The following is a 13,346-nucleotide window of genomic DNA, read 5'->3' as shown; positions in this document are numbered from 1 at the left end:
TGGCTTAGGCAAGGAGGACGAGAAGGCTACACGCTTCGAATACACGCAGCAGCGACGAGGGAGCCAACGTTTTGCGCCATAACACACAGACGATGCCCGGCGCGGAGGCTCGTTGCACTGGGTAATGACACCGTATATGCTACCGCAGGTAGCATATGAGGAGCCATGTTCAGTAACTCTAGAACTGGGTTGTCAAGGAGTCATATGCAGTAACTATAGAGCTGGGATGCTGTCAGCGCCTCTGGAGGTGGCGGCACGAAAGACTGACGCTGAGCCGGCGTTCGTCTTCGCAAACACGCCACTCTAGCGTTTCGCTGAAGTTCTTTCATCGACGATGACCTCAGCTGATCTTGAAGATCAAATTCACGGAAACAGGCGTTTTCTACAATTTTAGCTCGAGCAGTAGGGTTATCGCTCTAAAGGACAGCCTCATTCTTTCACAGCTGTTTGCACCTTCTAAAAATACTTAGATGTGGCATGCATGCCCACCTGTGACATTTGGAGGGCTAGAAGACGGCCAGCATAAATGCAGGCCGAAATGAAATACGCATTGAAACGCACGAAACGTTAAAATGTCACGGATGCCAATAGAAGCAAGCATAGAAAGACTTCGCAACGCATAAATACCGTTCCTTTCTTAAGCCATTTCTCTGTTGAATCCAGTATTACTTGTAAATGGTTAACGCACTTCTTGACCTTTGAGAGCAACTCCCAAACGACAATAACAAAACATTTTTGCAATAGCAAAAAAAATGAAAATTTTAAAAATGTGAATCATGAAAGCCTCACTGTGTGGCGAGTGTTAACCCCGTGCTGTCCGTTGTAGAAAGCAGAGGGAGTAGGAAATGTTTTATCGAGATGAACATTATTTAAGTGAATGATGTCACGTGGTAGTGACGGTGAAGACGGCGGCAGTCACACTTGTAGACGTAGCGTGTATTAGCGCGGTACATCAAAGGAAGAAACACGACACAGACGTAGTAGATGTACCACGCTAATACACGTTTATGGATGACCAACTCACCCGAGAAGCAACCCTTCTGAACACCGGTAGAGATGAAACTCTGCATTGGGCTAACTTGCGCCCAGAAAGCTAAGTAACTCAAAGTACAAGCAATGCACGCTGTACGCTGATAGCGGTAGTCGTAGCCGTCGGCCGTCGGTATAATCCGGTCTTCGAGGGAACGCGTCGTTCCTTTATGCATCAGTAATCAAGCATCAGCGTTATCGCTGGTGCTCGCGTAAGCTCCCGAATAAACTTGACTACCCGCGTCCTGCGCGTAATCTTAACAGAAATATCTAAAACAATCGCGAAGCTTCACAAACATAGCGATGTGGCCTGCGCTGAGCGGTACTAACAGTTTTTTTTGTACGTTATATACGAATACATCAAAATAAAGAAATATGGGCTCGTGGAAATATGATTTAATAATAATATCTGGGGTTTAACATCCCAAAACCACGATATGATTATGAGAGACGCCGTAGTGGAGGGCTCCGAAAATTTCGATCAACTGGGGTTCTTTAACATGCATCTAAATCTAAGTACACGGGCCTCAAACATTATCGCCTCCATCGAAAATGCAGCCGCCGCGGCCGGGATTCGATCCCGTGACCTTCGGGTCAGCAGTCGAGCGCCATAACCACTACAGACCACCGTGGCGGGGCTGGTAATATGATATCAAAAATGATATAATATTATTAGCTTATAAGTAGTAGTGCTCAGAGTAATTAGCAATCAGTATTACTTACTCGTGAAATCATTCCATACTTAAAGGGACACAAAGTATTAAGTCAACGTGGATTGTCGAAATTGTGTTCCAGAAACCTCGCGGTGCTTGTTTCGTGCCAAGGAAATACTTAGTTTGAAAGAAATTCGCGTTATAGTGGTCCTCTCACCCTTAGCGCAATTCATGCCGGCCGCTTCCGAGAACGGACTTCCTGTAGTATTCGCCACGACCACTCTATGCTGTCCGACAGCCGGCGCTGCGGAGCGAGGGGAATAACCTGCGTCGTTCTCAAGGGTAACGTCAAGTTCTTTTTTGCATGAATCAGACTGAAATGCACAGCTTTCCTTTTATTCGGCCTTGTAATGCACTCAAACCTTCTCTAATGTCATGGGTAGCTTGAGAACGTGTGATTAATTGTACAGAGGCCCTACTACGTCATCGGAGGGCTCCATGTCCCACTGGCGGGCAAAATGTGGTTTTAAATTTAGTTTAACATCTCGATTACAAAAACGATGCTGTGTACGATACGGACGCTTTAGGCATCCTCATATTGGCATTTCACACGGATATGTTATTTTAACGCGAGTGTTCATTTAAGGGTGAAAGATGACAAATGACGCACACGCGAGGCGGTTATTATGGTAATAAATAGTTGTGACAGTTATTGTTAATTAGATGTCACGGTTATATAATTAGAAACGCAACTAATGCTGAGGCGCCAAACTAGTCAAATGAAAGGCAACGCAACAGATAGGAAATGTAGCTGACAATACTAGTGATATTCATAATTAATTAGTCGGTGCAGTAACTGATTAATTTGTAGATTAATAGCTATGTTCCGTAATATGTCAAATGAAAGCGGAAAGGGACACGACAGTTACAATGTGAGTCATATGTTGCTTTAATGAGAATTTATTGTGACAAATTAGAATTGAGCCGCGATCATCGGCAGCCCTCGCGCGCTTTGGCTCGCACATAGAACGTACGATACGCGGGGTGATGCTATCGATTTGGACTTTATCGGGAACCTCACGACGACGGCGATGCCGACGGGAAAATGAACCAGGAGTGTCCATATAATTGTTATCCAAAGAAAAGAAAACGCTGGCGGCTGCCTGAGCATCAAGGCTTCCAAGCGAGGGAGAATAGCACGTTCCGGAATGGTCAAACGTTCTCGGGCCAGCTATTCCATGTAATTCTATGGTAGCGTGGCCTGGGAACTTTGGACCACTCCTGTACATTTCGATTTGGCCGCCGCAGTCATCGCAACACGTCACCAGCGGTCGTTGCGTTTGCTCAAGAGTTCTGACGCTCTTAAGACGCCGACATTTCGTTCTGGCGTGGACAAAATAACTCGTTTTCTCTCGCTGCAGGGCTTTAGGCAAAGACTTTGTTTCAAGAACTGATGACATCGTCTTCTTCGGGGCTACAATCTCGCCACTGACAATAACCTCCAAACTTCGCTAATGAGAAAACTTACTAAAATTTTAATCAATCTGCTAAGTAATTTACGTCATTGACACTTCATGACGTCTGCCACGGGACTGCCGCGGGTCCGCCGCGGTCTGAAACGGTTTTCTTTTTTTTTCTTTCGCTCGAAGATCAATTTTTAAGAATTGTCGAAAGTGTTCGCTGAAACGCCCGGTATATCATGCATGCATATCAAGACAGGGATGTTGTTTTCATTTGACGTCGAGCATCGGTGGAAGGCTGCTTTACGCGGAAGACGACGCGCGTACGTGCCTTGAGATATTTCGCCAAAATTAAAAAAAGCAGCGACATACGCAGGAGCCGCGTAAAGGGCACGCTAACGCGAACACTGCTCTTTGGTCACCCTTATTGTAAGAACTACAGCGGTGGTCAAGTGGTCAGAGCCATAGAGTTTCCTACAATACTTACTAGAGGGAACTCTGGCGCTAGTGTCTATGGGAGCTGCAATGCATCGCGCTCCAGCCAGCATGGGAATCATGGGTAGTACACGGATTTGTCTAAACTTCGTTCTTTCGGCTCCGTTTGGCTCCGCGTCGCCTGCATCCGCTTTGTCGCAAAACGAAGTTCAGCAAAAATCAGCAGTTTCACTTCACCACTTTAACTTCTTTAGGCTCACCGATTCAAATCTGGTCACGAAGTTCACAACGATCCATTCTTTTATCCGAAAGAAAACCTGAACATAGCAATAAACAAAGCCACAAGTGCGTTCGAAGCCCACAAGCACGAAGACTAGGCAAATCCGTGTACTACCCATCATTCCCATGGTGGCTGTACGATCGCAGCGCCAGAGTTCCCTCTAGGTCATTTTAGGAAACTCTATGGTCAGAGCGGTCCGTCTCCAATGCGGGAGGCACTGGGTTTGATTCCTTGTGCGGATCTCGCGGAATGTCGAGATCTCGTGAGAGGACTTGACGGAGAGCCTGCGGCTCACCTTAATTATTTTCCTCGGGACTTTTCAATAAAAGTTCTTCTCACTGTCAGCCACTGCCGGCGTAGGAGACGTGAAAAAGAAATAAAAAACGTCCGTATTGTTCACTACACAAGTACCCAGGTCTTCGTGCGGATGCATCGCGCGCGCATGTAACCGCATATTAATACAGCGCGAATAAAACAACGACACGAAAGACGAAATGACGAAACGCGGGCGCTGACTCGTGTTATTCACGCTGAACCATATTATACGAAGTCGAAGATGAGGCGGCCGTGTCCCACAAATGACCATATAATGTAACATGGTGCCGCCATCGGCGGATATTATGCGTGATCCCTCTCTCGAGCAGTGGGAGGCCGTGTTGACCAGCTCAGACCCAGTCGTCCAGACAAGAGTCGTGGAGTGGGCCACACCGATCGCCGTCAACGTTGGGTTGATGGCCATCTAACACGGAATCGTCCGCAGCTGTTTTCTGACGAAATAAAGTTCTTCCATCCATCCCACAATTGAAAAAATTGCACATGCGTAATCGAACACACCAGCACAATTCAATATACAGATGTACCTCGTTACAACCAACACTGCTATAGCGAATTATCGGTTACAGCGAACTAAATACGAATTTTTGTTCATTTTAGTGAGAGCGCAGCAATATCGACTTGAATGGCTTGCCAAGGGGCAAGCCACTCAAGGGTGGCTTGAGGGAGTCTTTCGCCCCCCAGTTGGCAAATACAGCAGCAAAGGCACATGCATTTTGTCTGCATTGGCGTACGCTTTGACGAACCATAATTCTAAACACAACATTGTGACACACTTTGACGAAACAATCAAGTTAATGAAACACGTCATTAGTTGTTTACCTACGCAGAACGTCATGCACTGACGTACAGTGGGCCACATATTATAGGGGACCACGCAACCGCGGCAAACTAAAGCCCCTCTGCCTTCGGAAACGTACAGCTTTCTTTTGATCTACGCCGCCTCCTACTGTCCACGCCTCCGATAGGGCGGCTGCGGTCACGTGGCAGCGCACGCCCTCTTTCTTGGTATTTTGTTTCCACCGCCTCTCGGCGCCATGTTGGAAGCTCCAACGTGCCATGAGCTGTGTGTTCGCCGCATGCGAAGTGCACGCGCGCGTCTCGCTCGTTTTGTCGCGACGCCGGGTTGCTGTGCGCTTGGCTGCCATAACCGTTGGGCGCGTTGGTTCGTTCTGGAATAGACTTGAGCGCAAACGGACGAGACACAAGAAGAGAAGACGACCACACGAGCGCTCGTGTAGTCGTCTTCTCTTCCTGTGTCTCGTCCGTTTGCGCGCAAATATATTCCATCACACTCAAGGGAAAAAGCGTTTTGCCATTCCGCGACGAAAAGAGAACAAATGTCGTCGCAAAGTCTGGCTCAACAGAATAAGCTAACTTCGAGCCGAGATCGGCGCGGCTTTGTGAGGTAAGTGCTCGCGCGTTTTTACTCTTGACCGGTGTTTTGCTTTGCCTTGCGACAGAGCATGCATACGAAGACAGTGACGTTGTTTTCATTTGACGTCGAGCATCGGTGGAAGGCACGTACGCGGAAGACGACGCGTGTACGTGCCTTAAAACATTTCCATGAAGTGAAAAATAGCAGCGACATGCGCAGGAGCCGCGTAAAGGGCACGCTAACGTGAACAATGCCTTTTGGTCACCCTTCTCTATTATAAGAACTGCAGCGGTGGTCAAGTGGTCAGAGCGGTCCGCCTCCACTGCGGGAGGCACTGGGTTTGATTTCCTTTGCGCATCTCGCGGAATGTCGAGATCTCGCGAGAGAACTTGGTGGAGAGCCTCCGGCCACCTTAATTATTTTCCTCGGGACTTTTCAATAAAATTTCTTCTCACTGTCACTGTCAGCCGCTGTCGGCACAGGAGACGCAACAAACTGCCGTATTGTTCACTACATAAGCACCCAGGTCGTCGTGTGGTTGCATCGCACGCACATGCAATCGCATATTAATACAGCGCGAATAAAACGACGACACAAAAGAAGAAATGACGAAACACGGGCGCTGACTCGTGTTATTCACGCAAAACCACATTATATGAAGTGGGAGATGAGGCGGCAATCTCCCACAATTGAAAGAATTGCGCATGTGTAAACCAGCGCATCAGCGCTTTGACGAACCATAATTCTAAACACAACATTGACACACACTTTGACGAAACAATCAAATTAATAAAATAACACGTCATTAGTTCTTTCCCTACGCAGAACATCATGCATTGACGTACAGTGGGCCACATATTATATGGGACCACGCAACCGCAGCAAACTAAAGCAGCTGCGATCATTGCGGCACCTGGATGAGCAGACCTCAACCAATCGCTTCTTTCTATACGAGGCCTCAGAGATCCGCTTCGGCAGCGCGACGAAGCACGAGGTTAACTCAACGAATATACCAGAGCACGCGAACGCCGACGGTCACGTCTCACTCCAGATACCCAAATCAAGGACTACGGTCGCCGCCAGAAGTTTTCGCTTTGAACCAAGCGTTACGAGATGGACCGACGTCTGTGCGTACTTTGTGTATTTGTGTTCATAAACCTTGTGCTTACCGACACGTCGACTACACTGGCGCCTAACGGGTAGCTTACGGTCTGATGTAACGTCAAAACTCAGGTATGAGCACAGACGCCAGTTTTGCCTAAATGAAATAAGAAATATGACAGGACAAGTTTACACTATGTCTATTGGTATTTGGGCGGCGTGGCCCCGTTTGGCGCGAATACCCCGTCGGTGACACGCAGGGTTTTGCAGGGCGCCGTCAGGCACGGTATGACGAATGCGATCATAGGCATGCGCAGGGTTCCCGATTACGGGTGGGGGCGAAGGTTCATTGCAGCGTCCCCCCCCCCCCCCCTGCGTTGGTCCTGGCTTTCCGGCAGCAAAGATGGGAAGTAAACAGTAGGGATGGGCGAATATTCGGGCGTTTCGAATATTCGAACGAATATTATACTATTCGAATTCACTTCGATACGAATTTAGATTATTCGAAATTTCGAAGTATTCGAAATCAACGAATATATGTGTACATTAGTCCGCACATAATTTTCTGTACATTTGGTTTCACTGCAGCGTCTGGCTGCACTGCAGTGAAACAATTTATCTGGGCAAAATCTGCACTGCCGCAAAGCCACACTTCAAGGCTATTTATTTATTTATTTAATGCGAAGCATTTCTTAGCGAACTTCTGCGACTTTGAGCGTATCTATCTATCTGTCTATCTATTTATCTAGCCGCCTACGACTTTGTGCTCTCCTGGCCGTTTCGTTAATCGGATGCGTACCAAAATTGGTGTGGCATAACATGACCTTATTACGAACAGAAATGACAGGTCATAACTTGAAAATCATGACATGCATGTCATGAACAGCATGATTTACATTCCGCGGCCTTGGGGCTCTTGCGGCCGTTCCGTTACTTTCATATATACCAAAATTGGTATGGCGTGACAAGAGTTCATGACAAACATAATGACAGGTCCTAACGTTCAAATCATGAGAGGTATGTCATGTGCAGCATGATTTACATGACATGGTCTCGGGGCACTCGCGGCCGTTTAAATGAATGGATATATATGTTCTGTCCAGCTTGGCTAAAAAGAAGTCACTTAAGATTGGAGCAATACATGACCCGATGCATACACCCTCCTTTTGAAGGTGGGGCTTCCCGTCCCATTGGATAAAGGTAGCTCTCAAGTAAACGGATAAAAGTTCTAGAAAACTACTAGACGGCACACCCGCACTGTTCTGAAACGCTATACTACCAAACTTGTCAATGCATTCTTGTACACAACAAAGAAACGATTCGTGAGGCAACAAATAATACAGGTCTTTTACGTCAATGTAAAATGTGCACATGTGCTGATTAGAACGAGGTCGGATGGAATCCAGATCTTCACCGGAATTTCTGACAAGAAACGGGTCGTCTGCTGCTAAAAGGTCAAGCTTACTTTGCGAGAACAACGCTACACATTTTTGCCACGTGCCATTTTCTGATACGACAACACGAAATGGTTTTTCAGGCTTATGTGTTTTCACACTGAATAATGCCTCAAGAAACTCTTTTTGGCTATTTGCTATGCCGCTAGCTAGTTCAGTGAGGTTAAAGGGGTACTGACACCTTTTTTCGATGGAGAGTTTATTCTGCCATACAAATCTCCTGTATGCAGAGATTGCTCTGAGCAAGTGTGAAGCTCAGCAAATGCTGATAAGATATTTCAATTTGATATGAAAGTCAACATTTCCCTGGCGCACCTACTGGCATTGACACTAGCTTGACGTCAGGCTACAGTACAAATTCTGGTGACTTCACGCAGCACTCTGGCTAGTTGTGATGACGTTAGGTACCAAAACTTCCAAAATTCCACTTGTGCGTCACCAACAAAGCCACGGTGCAGAGCGGCCGTGGAAACGTCACTATATAATGTGCGAGCACGTGACGAGACGCTCATACCGTGTTGTGACGTCAGGGTACAGTACGAACCGAAACTAGCTTTTAAACACATATAATTACTTTTTCAGGGCGCACTCGCGCTTAGCACTACCTTTTCCAGGCTCTTGAGGGCTTGACCCTTCATTTGACGCAAAAAAACGACAACTGAAAATATTCGTGTCAGTACCCCTTTAAGCTTTTCACACAACTTTTTAGCCTCAGATCTGACTTTTGAAATAACAACATTGTCGTTGTATTTGAACACCGATGAAACAGCTTCGCTTGCTTTTAGAATTCAAAAGGTTGAAAGAACACTAAACTAGCTAGCGGCATAGCAAATAGCCAAAAAGATTTTCTTGGGGCATTCTTCAGTGTGAAAGCACATAAGCCTGAAAAACAATTTCGTGTCATCGTATCAGAAAATGGCACGTGGCTAAAATGTGTAGCGTTGTTCTCGCAAAGTAAGCTTGACCGTTTAGCAGTAGACGACCCGTTTCTCGTCAGAAATTCCGGTGAAGTTCTGGATTTCGTCCGACCTTGTTCTAATCAGCACATGTGCGTATTTTACATTGACGTAAAAGACCTGTATTATTCGCTGCCTCACGAATCACTTCTTTGTTGTGTACAAGAATGCAGTAACAAGTTTGGTAGTATAGCGTTTCAGAACAGTGTTGGTGTGCCGTCTAGTAGTTTTTTAGAACTTTTATCCGTTTACTTGAGAGCTACCTTTATGCAATGGAACGGGAAGCCCCACCTTCAAAAGGAGGGTGTATGCATCGGGTCATGTATAGCTCCAATCTTAAAGGAGCACTGACATAAAATTTCAAGATCGAGATGTGCCCATCATTCGATCGCTTGGTATGCATAGGTCTTCTTGGCCAAATTTGAACAGCATCCGTCGCGTGGAAGTTATTTTAATTCGATGTCAAACAGCGTAGGAGAAAAAACAAAAAATCGGCTGCCCTGCAACATCGACACTAGTGCTACGTGTTCGGTGTGATACATTGCACAAAAATCACCCTGAGTGACGATACGCTAGTAACAATGACGTCGACGATGTATAGTGATTCGAAAGGAAAAGGAAAAAGGCACCTAATTTCTGCAGCCCAATAGGGAGCACGGCGCAGTGCCTTAGGGGGGTAGGGGGAAGTGGGAGAAAAAGAAGAGAAGAAAGAGAAAAGAGGAAAGGGGTCAAAGCGCAGCAGGCGCGGGCGCGGCAAAGTTGGCATGGAGCTGAGGCTGCAGCGGTTGAAATCCGCAGCCGAGGTTGTGGTCAGCCGTGGCCGACGATGTCGGGATTCCTTGGGAGGATGTGCCGACGAGTAGGGGCGAGTCTACTCGCTCCCGGGGGCACCGGACCGCGTGCCGAGCGCCTGGAGGCAGGTGGCTCGCAGCGGGTGCTCCTCAGGAAGGAATTGCATCACCGCCTGCAGTGTGGCCAGCAGGTTTGTGATGAGAGTGTCCCGCGGGTCCTCGGCAGGCGCAGCGGGTGGGGTAGCAGGCAGGCTCGACCTGGGGGAGCTCGCCGTTGGCAGGAGAGATCGGCGCGGCGCAGGAGATGGGCGCTGCAGGCCGGGATCCGTGGTGTTGCCCTCGAGAAGTTTGTTCTTAACCGCAGCAGCGTAGGAGCGCACCTCACGGGACTCCTCGCGTACTGCGGCCTTGACCGCCCTTCTCGAGAGCGGCGTTGGAGTGGCGGCGATGAGCGTGGCCACTCTCCTTTCCTCCTGCCAGCGAGGACAGGCGGGGGTGTCAGCTGTATGAGCCCCGCCGCAGTTGACGCAGCGGGGCTTGCAGCTCTCCGTCTCCAGGTGTTGGCGGCCGCAGCGGATGCACGCTCCCTTGCGCTGACATGCCTCGGCAACGTGGCCGAAGCGACCGCACTGCTGGCACTGGCGTGGTCGCGGCCTCACATGTCGCACCCGCAACCGCAGGCCGAACAGCACGACTCGTTCAGGTGGGAGCGGTTCGGCGAATCGTAGCTTCACCGAGGCTCCCTCCCTCGTTGCCGAGAGCACGGGAACCGCCGATGTGATGCCCGCGAGTAGCTCCGCGTTCGTCAGGTCGCCGTCCACGCCGTAGACGAAGCCGGTGCTGGAGCGACGATCCGCGGGCTCCCTGGCAGTGACAGGGACGCCGCCGAGCTCCCTGATGGCGAGGAGTTCCGACAAACACGACGGCGTCGACGCGTCCGCGGCCACGATGTTTAGACGGTGGTTGACACGCACCGCCGTCACACCGGGCCGCTTAGCGAGTGCCGCCGCGAGTGTCAGACGCGGCGATCCGCTGAAAGAACCGCCAGGGGCTGAGGGACGGAACAGGGCTGTCCCTACCACAGTAGGATCGATCGCAACAGCCGCGGCCTCGAGTGCCCTGGCTCTCCGCTGTGCTGCCTTGGAGACGACGGTGACGAAGTCGTCCTCAGCTGGCAGGGGGCCTGGACACGGGCGCGGCACGGCGACCGTGGAGTTGTGAGGCCTCGGAGCAGTCGGGGCCTCTGCTGCGAATGTCTCGTACACGCGCGCCGGGAGCCGGCGCTTGGGGCGAGCATTCCGCTTGTTTTTCTTTCTCCTTTGCACTGGAGCCACAGGGGGCGCAGCAACGGTGCCGGCGGAGGCCGCCTGTGCGAGGAGGGCTGTAGGAGTTGCTGTCAGGCTCGCCGCGTCGTCCCGCATGGAGGGGGAAGCGGCAGGTGCTGCTGCAGCTGTTGTTGTTGTGGTTGCCGCTGTTGCGTGAGTGCTCGCTTGCTTCCGCGGGCCTTCCGCTGCGTCTTCCTCGCGTCCCCGCTTACGCGAGGTCGCCGTGGCGTCCATGGCTTCGTCTTCCGACGTCGCGGCATGTGCACTAGCCGGCGCGTCTGCGTCGGCTGGCGTGGTAACTGCTGCTGGTTCGGGAAGGTCGGCGGCAACTGGTGCTGCGTCCTTGGCCTTGTTGAGCAGCCAATCTCCGATTGTTGTCACCGCCTGCTGCTCCAAATGGTTGGGGCTCGCAGTCGGTGTTTGTGCCGAGCTCGTGCTTGCATGTGCCGCGTGGATTGCAGCACGCTGTGTGGCACGCTTACGAGCTAGCCAGGCTTCGAAGTTCTGGTACTCCTCGTCTTCCTGTTTTTTCAGTAGGGCTACAGTTTCTCGTGCCCATGGATCACTGTCGAGCTCGAATGTCGCGAGACCCACTCGAGTGCCCGAGCTCGAGCGCAGGTGAGGCCTCGCGGCATTGCGAGGAGCGGCGGGTGTGGTTGCAGCAGGGGCAGCAGGTGCCGAGGTGTTGCTGGCAGGCTTAGGGGGTGCCGCAGTGGTGGCGGGAGGCTTCGAAGTGGCCTGGGAGCGTGGTAGCGCCTCCTTGGCCTTCTCCAGTGGCCGGTCACCGATGGCAGGAACGGTCTGGCGCTCGGGAGTCTCCTCCTATAGTTGGGGGGATCTCTGAGCCTTGCCAGTCTTCTTCGTGGTATTTCCGGAGGTCTTCCGAGGCATGGCCTCACTCGTCCAGCTCAGGAATCGTGGGGCCAAGCGGCCGAGCGGCCGCTGAGGGAAGCGTAGAGATCGCGTAGAGATCGCCGAGCACGAAGCAGACAACCTCTCACTTCGGCGGTCCAAACGGAACTCCGACGATCTCTGAGTGTGTTTGGAGCCGACTGCCAGCCATGCTTTCACTCTCTTTGCTGTGTCGAAGCGTGCGGCGTGCGTTTGCGGGGCGCACATGCACAATACGACGACTGGCACCCGGCGAGGCCTATTGTTCCTCACCCCTCTCGCTTTGTTGTCGGGCTGCTCTCGAGGTAGTTTTCGTGAGGGGTCACGCGCTTAACAGGTTTAACCCATACCGAGGCACCCACATACTTTCAATCTCTACCGCGCGCGGGGCCCCGATTTGAAAACCGCGCTTTCTACGTCACCACAGCTTGAGTGCACGTGGTCTTTGACGCTCCCCGCATGGGTCGCTAGTTTCTTGTGGTTTTTAGGCGGGCGTTTTGAAGTGACGCTAAAATGGTCACAATTAACTACGCTAGAATTAGTTATACGATACGCTAGAGCATTTACGATTTAACTTAGGGATTACCAGACCCAAAGCTACAAATTACAGTAAAAAAGTCACCAACAAAAATTTTGCTGTCAGGGGTCCTTTAAGTGACTTGTTTTTAGCCAAGCTTTACATAACCATTTCCGGCGACCTATGTGACAAGCATATAAAGCGCATTTTTAGATTTGTTGAGGACTTCCTCATTCTTCTTGACTGTGACCCCATGTCCTGTGATCTAGACATCCTCAATTTCATCAAGGAGCGGTTTAAACCCCTCTTGTTAACTTGCGAGTTGTCAACTAACAACACTCTAAGATTTTCAGACATAGCCTTTACTGTTCACCAAAACCACACCTGTTAGGCGTACCAGCCCAGGAGCAACAAACCTCTGCTTCCGTACCATTCCACCCACACAAAACTCGTTAAAAGAGGTACTGTAAACGTGTGCTTTCGCAATGCATTACAAAAGTCTTGCCCCCATCTAATGGCAGCCAGTGTTAAAGAGCAAGCAGAGCGACTTTCGAATGCCGGGTACCCCTCTCACATACAGATTCAGTCGCGGAAAGTTTGGTCAACAAGCTTCAACTCTCTGAACAAGCGCCCCTACGTGTTGAGCCAGTAAGGCCTCAGAGGCTTGCTGTAGTCCCGTATCTACATGGAGTCTCCCACAACTTGAAAAAGGTTGGGGAGCGGGCCAATGTGAAGGTGGTTCT

General features: G+C 50.2%; 1 protein-coding gene across 1 annotated transcript; it reads right to left on the bottom strand.

Annotated features, from left to right (window-relative positions):
- Positions 1 to 9,950: 9,950 nt before the first annotated feature.
- LOC125760156 (proteoglycan 4-like) lies at positions 9,951 to 13,036 on the bottom strand. Its single transcript, XM_049419893.1, has 2 exons — positions 13,001 to 13,036; positions 9,951 to 12,017 (listed from the first exon to the last, which is right to left on the bottom strand). The coding sequence occupies exons 1-2, from the start codon at positions 13,034 to 13,036 to the stop codon at positions 9,951 to 9,953; spliced, it is 2,103 nt and encodes a 700-aa protein (XP_049275850.1).
- Positions 13,037 to 13,346: the final 310 nt, after the last annotated feature.

Source organism: Rhipicephalus sanguineus, chromosome 10 (genome assembly GCF_013339695.2).
Source record: "Rhipicephalus sanguineus isolate Rsan-2018 chromosome 10, BIME_Rsan_1.4, whole genome shotgun sequence".
Lineage (NCBI taxonomy): Eukaryota > Metazoa > Arthropoda > Arachnida > Ixodida > Ixodidae > Rhipicephalus > Rhipicephalus sanguineus.
The sequence above is the reverse complement of the archived record's forward strand: the minus strand, read 5'-3'. Positions and strand labels throughout refer to the sequence as shown.

Bases quoted from the DNA above. Each gene is read 5' to 3' on its own strand.
- LOC125760156 (XM_049419893.1), bottom strand. From the start codon at position 13,036: ATGGTACGGAAGCAGAGGTTTGTTGCTCCTGGGCTG. The intron at 12,018-13,000 runs GTACGCCTAACA...CCCCAACTATAG, and splicing joins GGTTTGTTGCTCCTGGGCTG to GAGGAGACTCCCGAGCGCCA.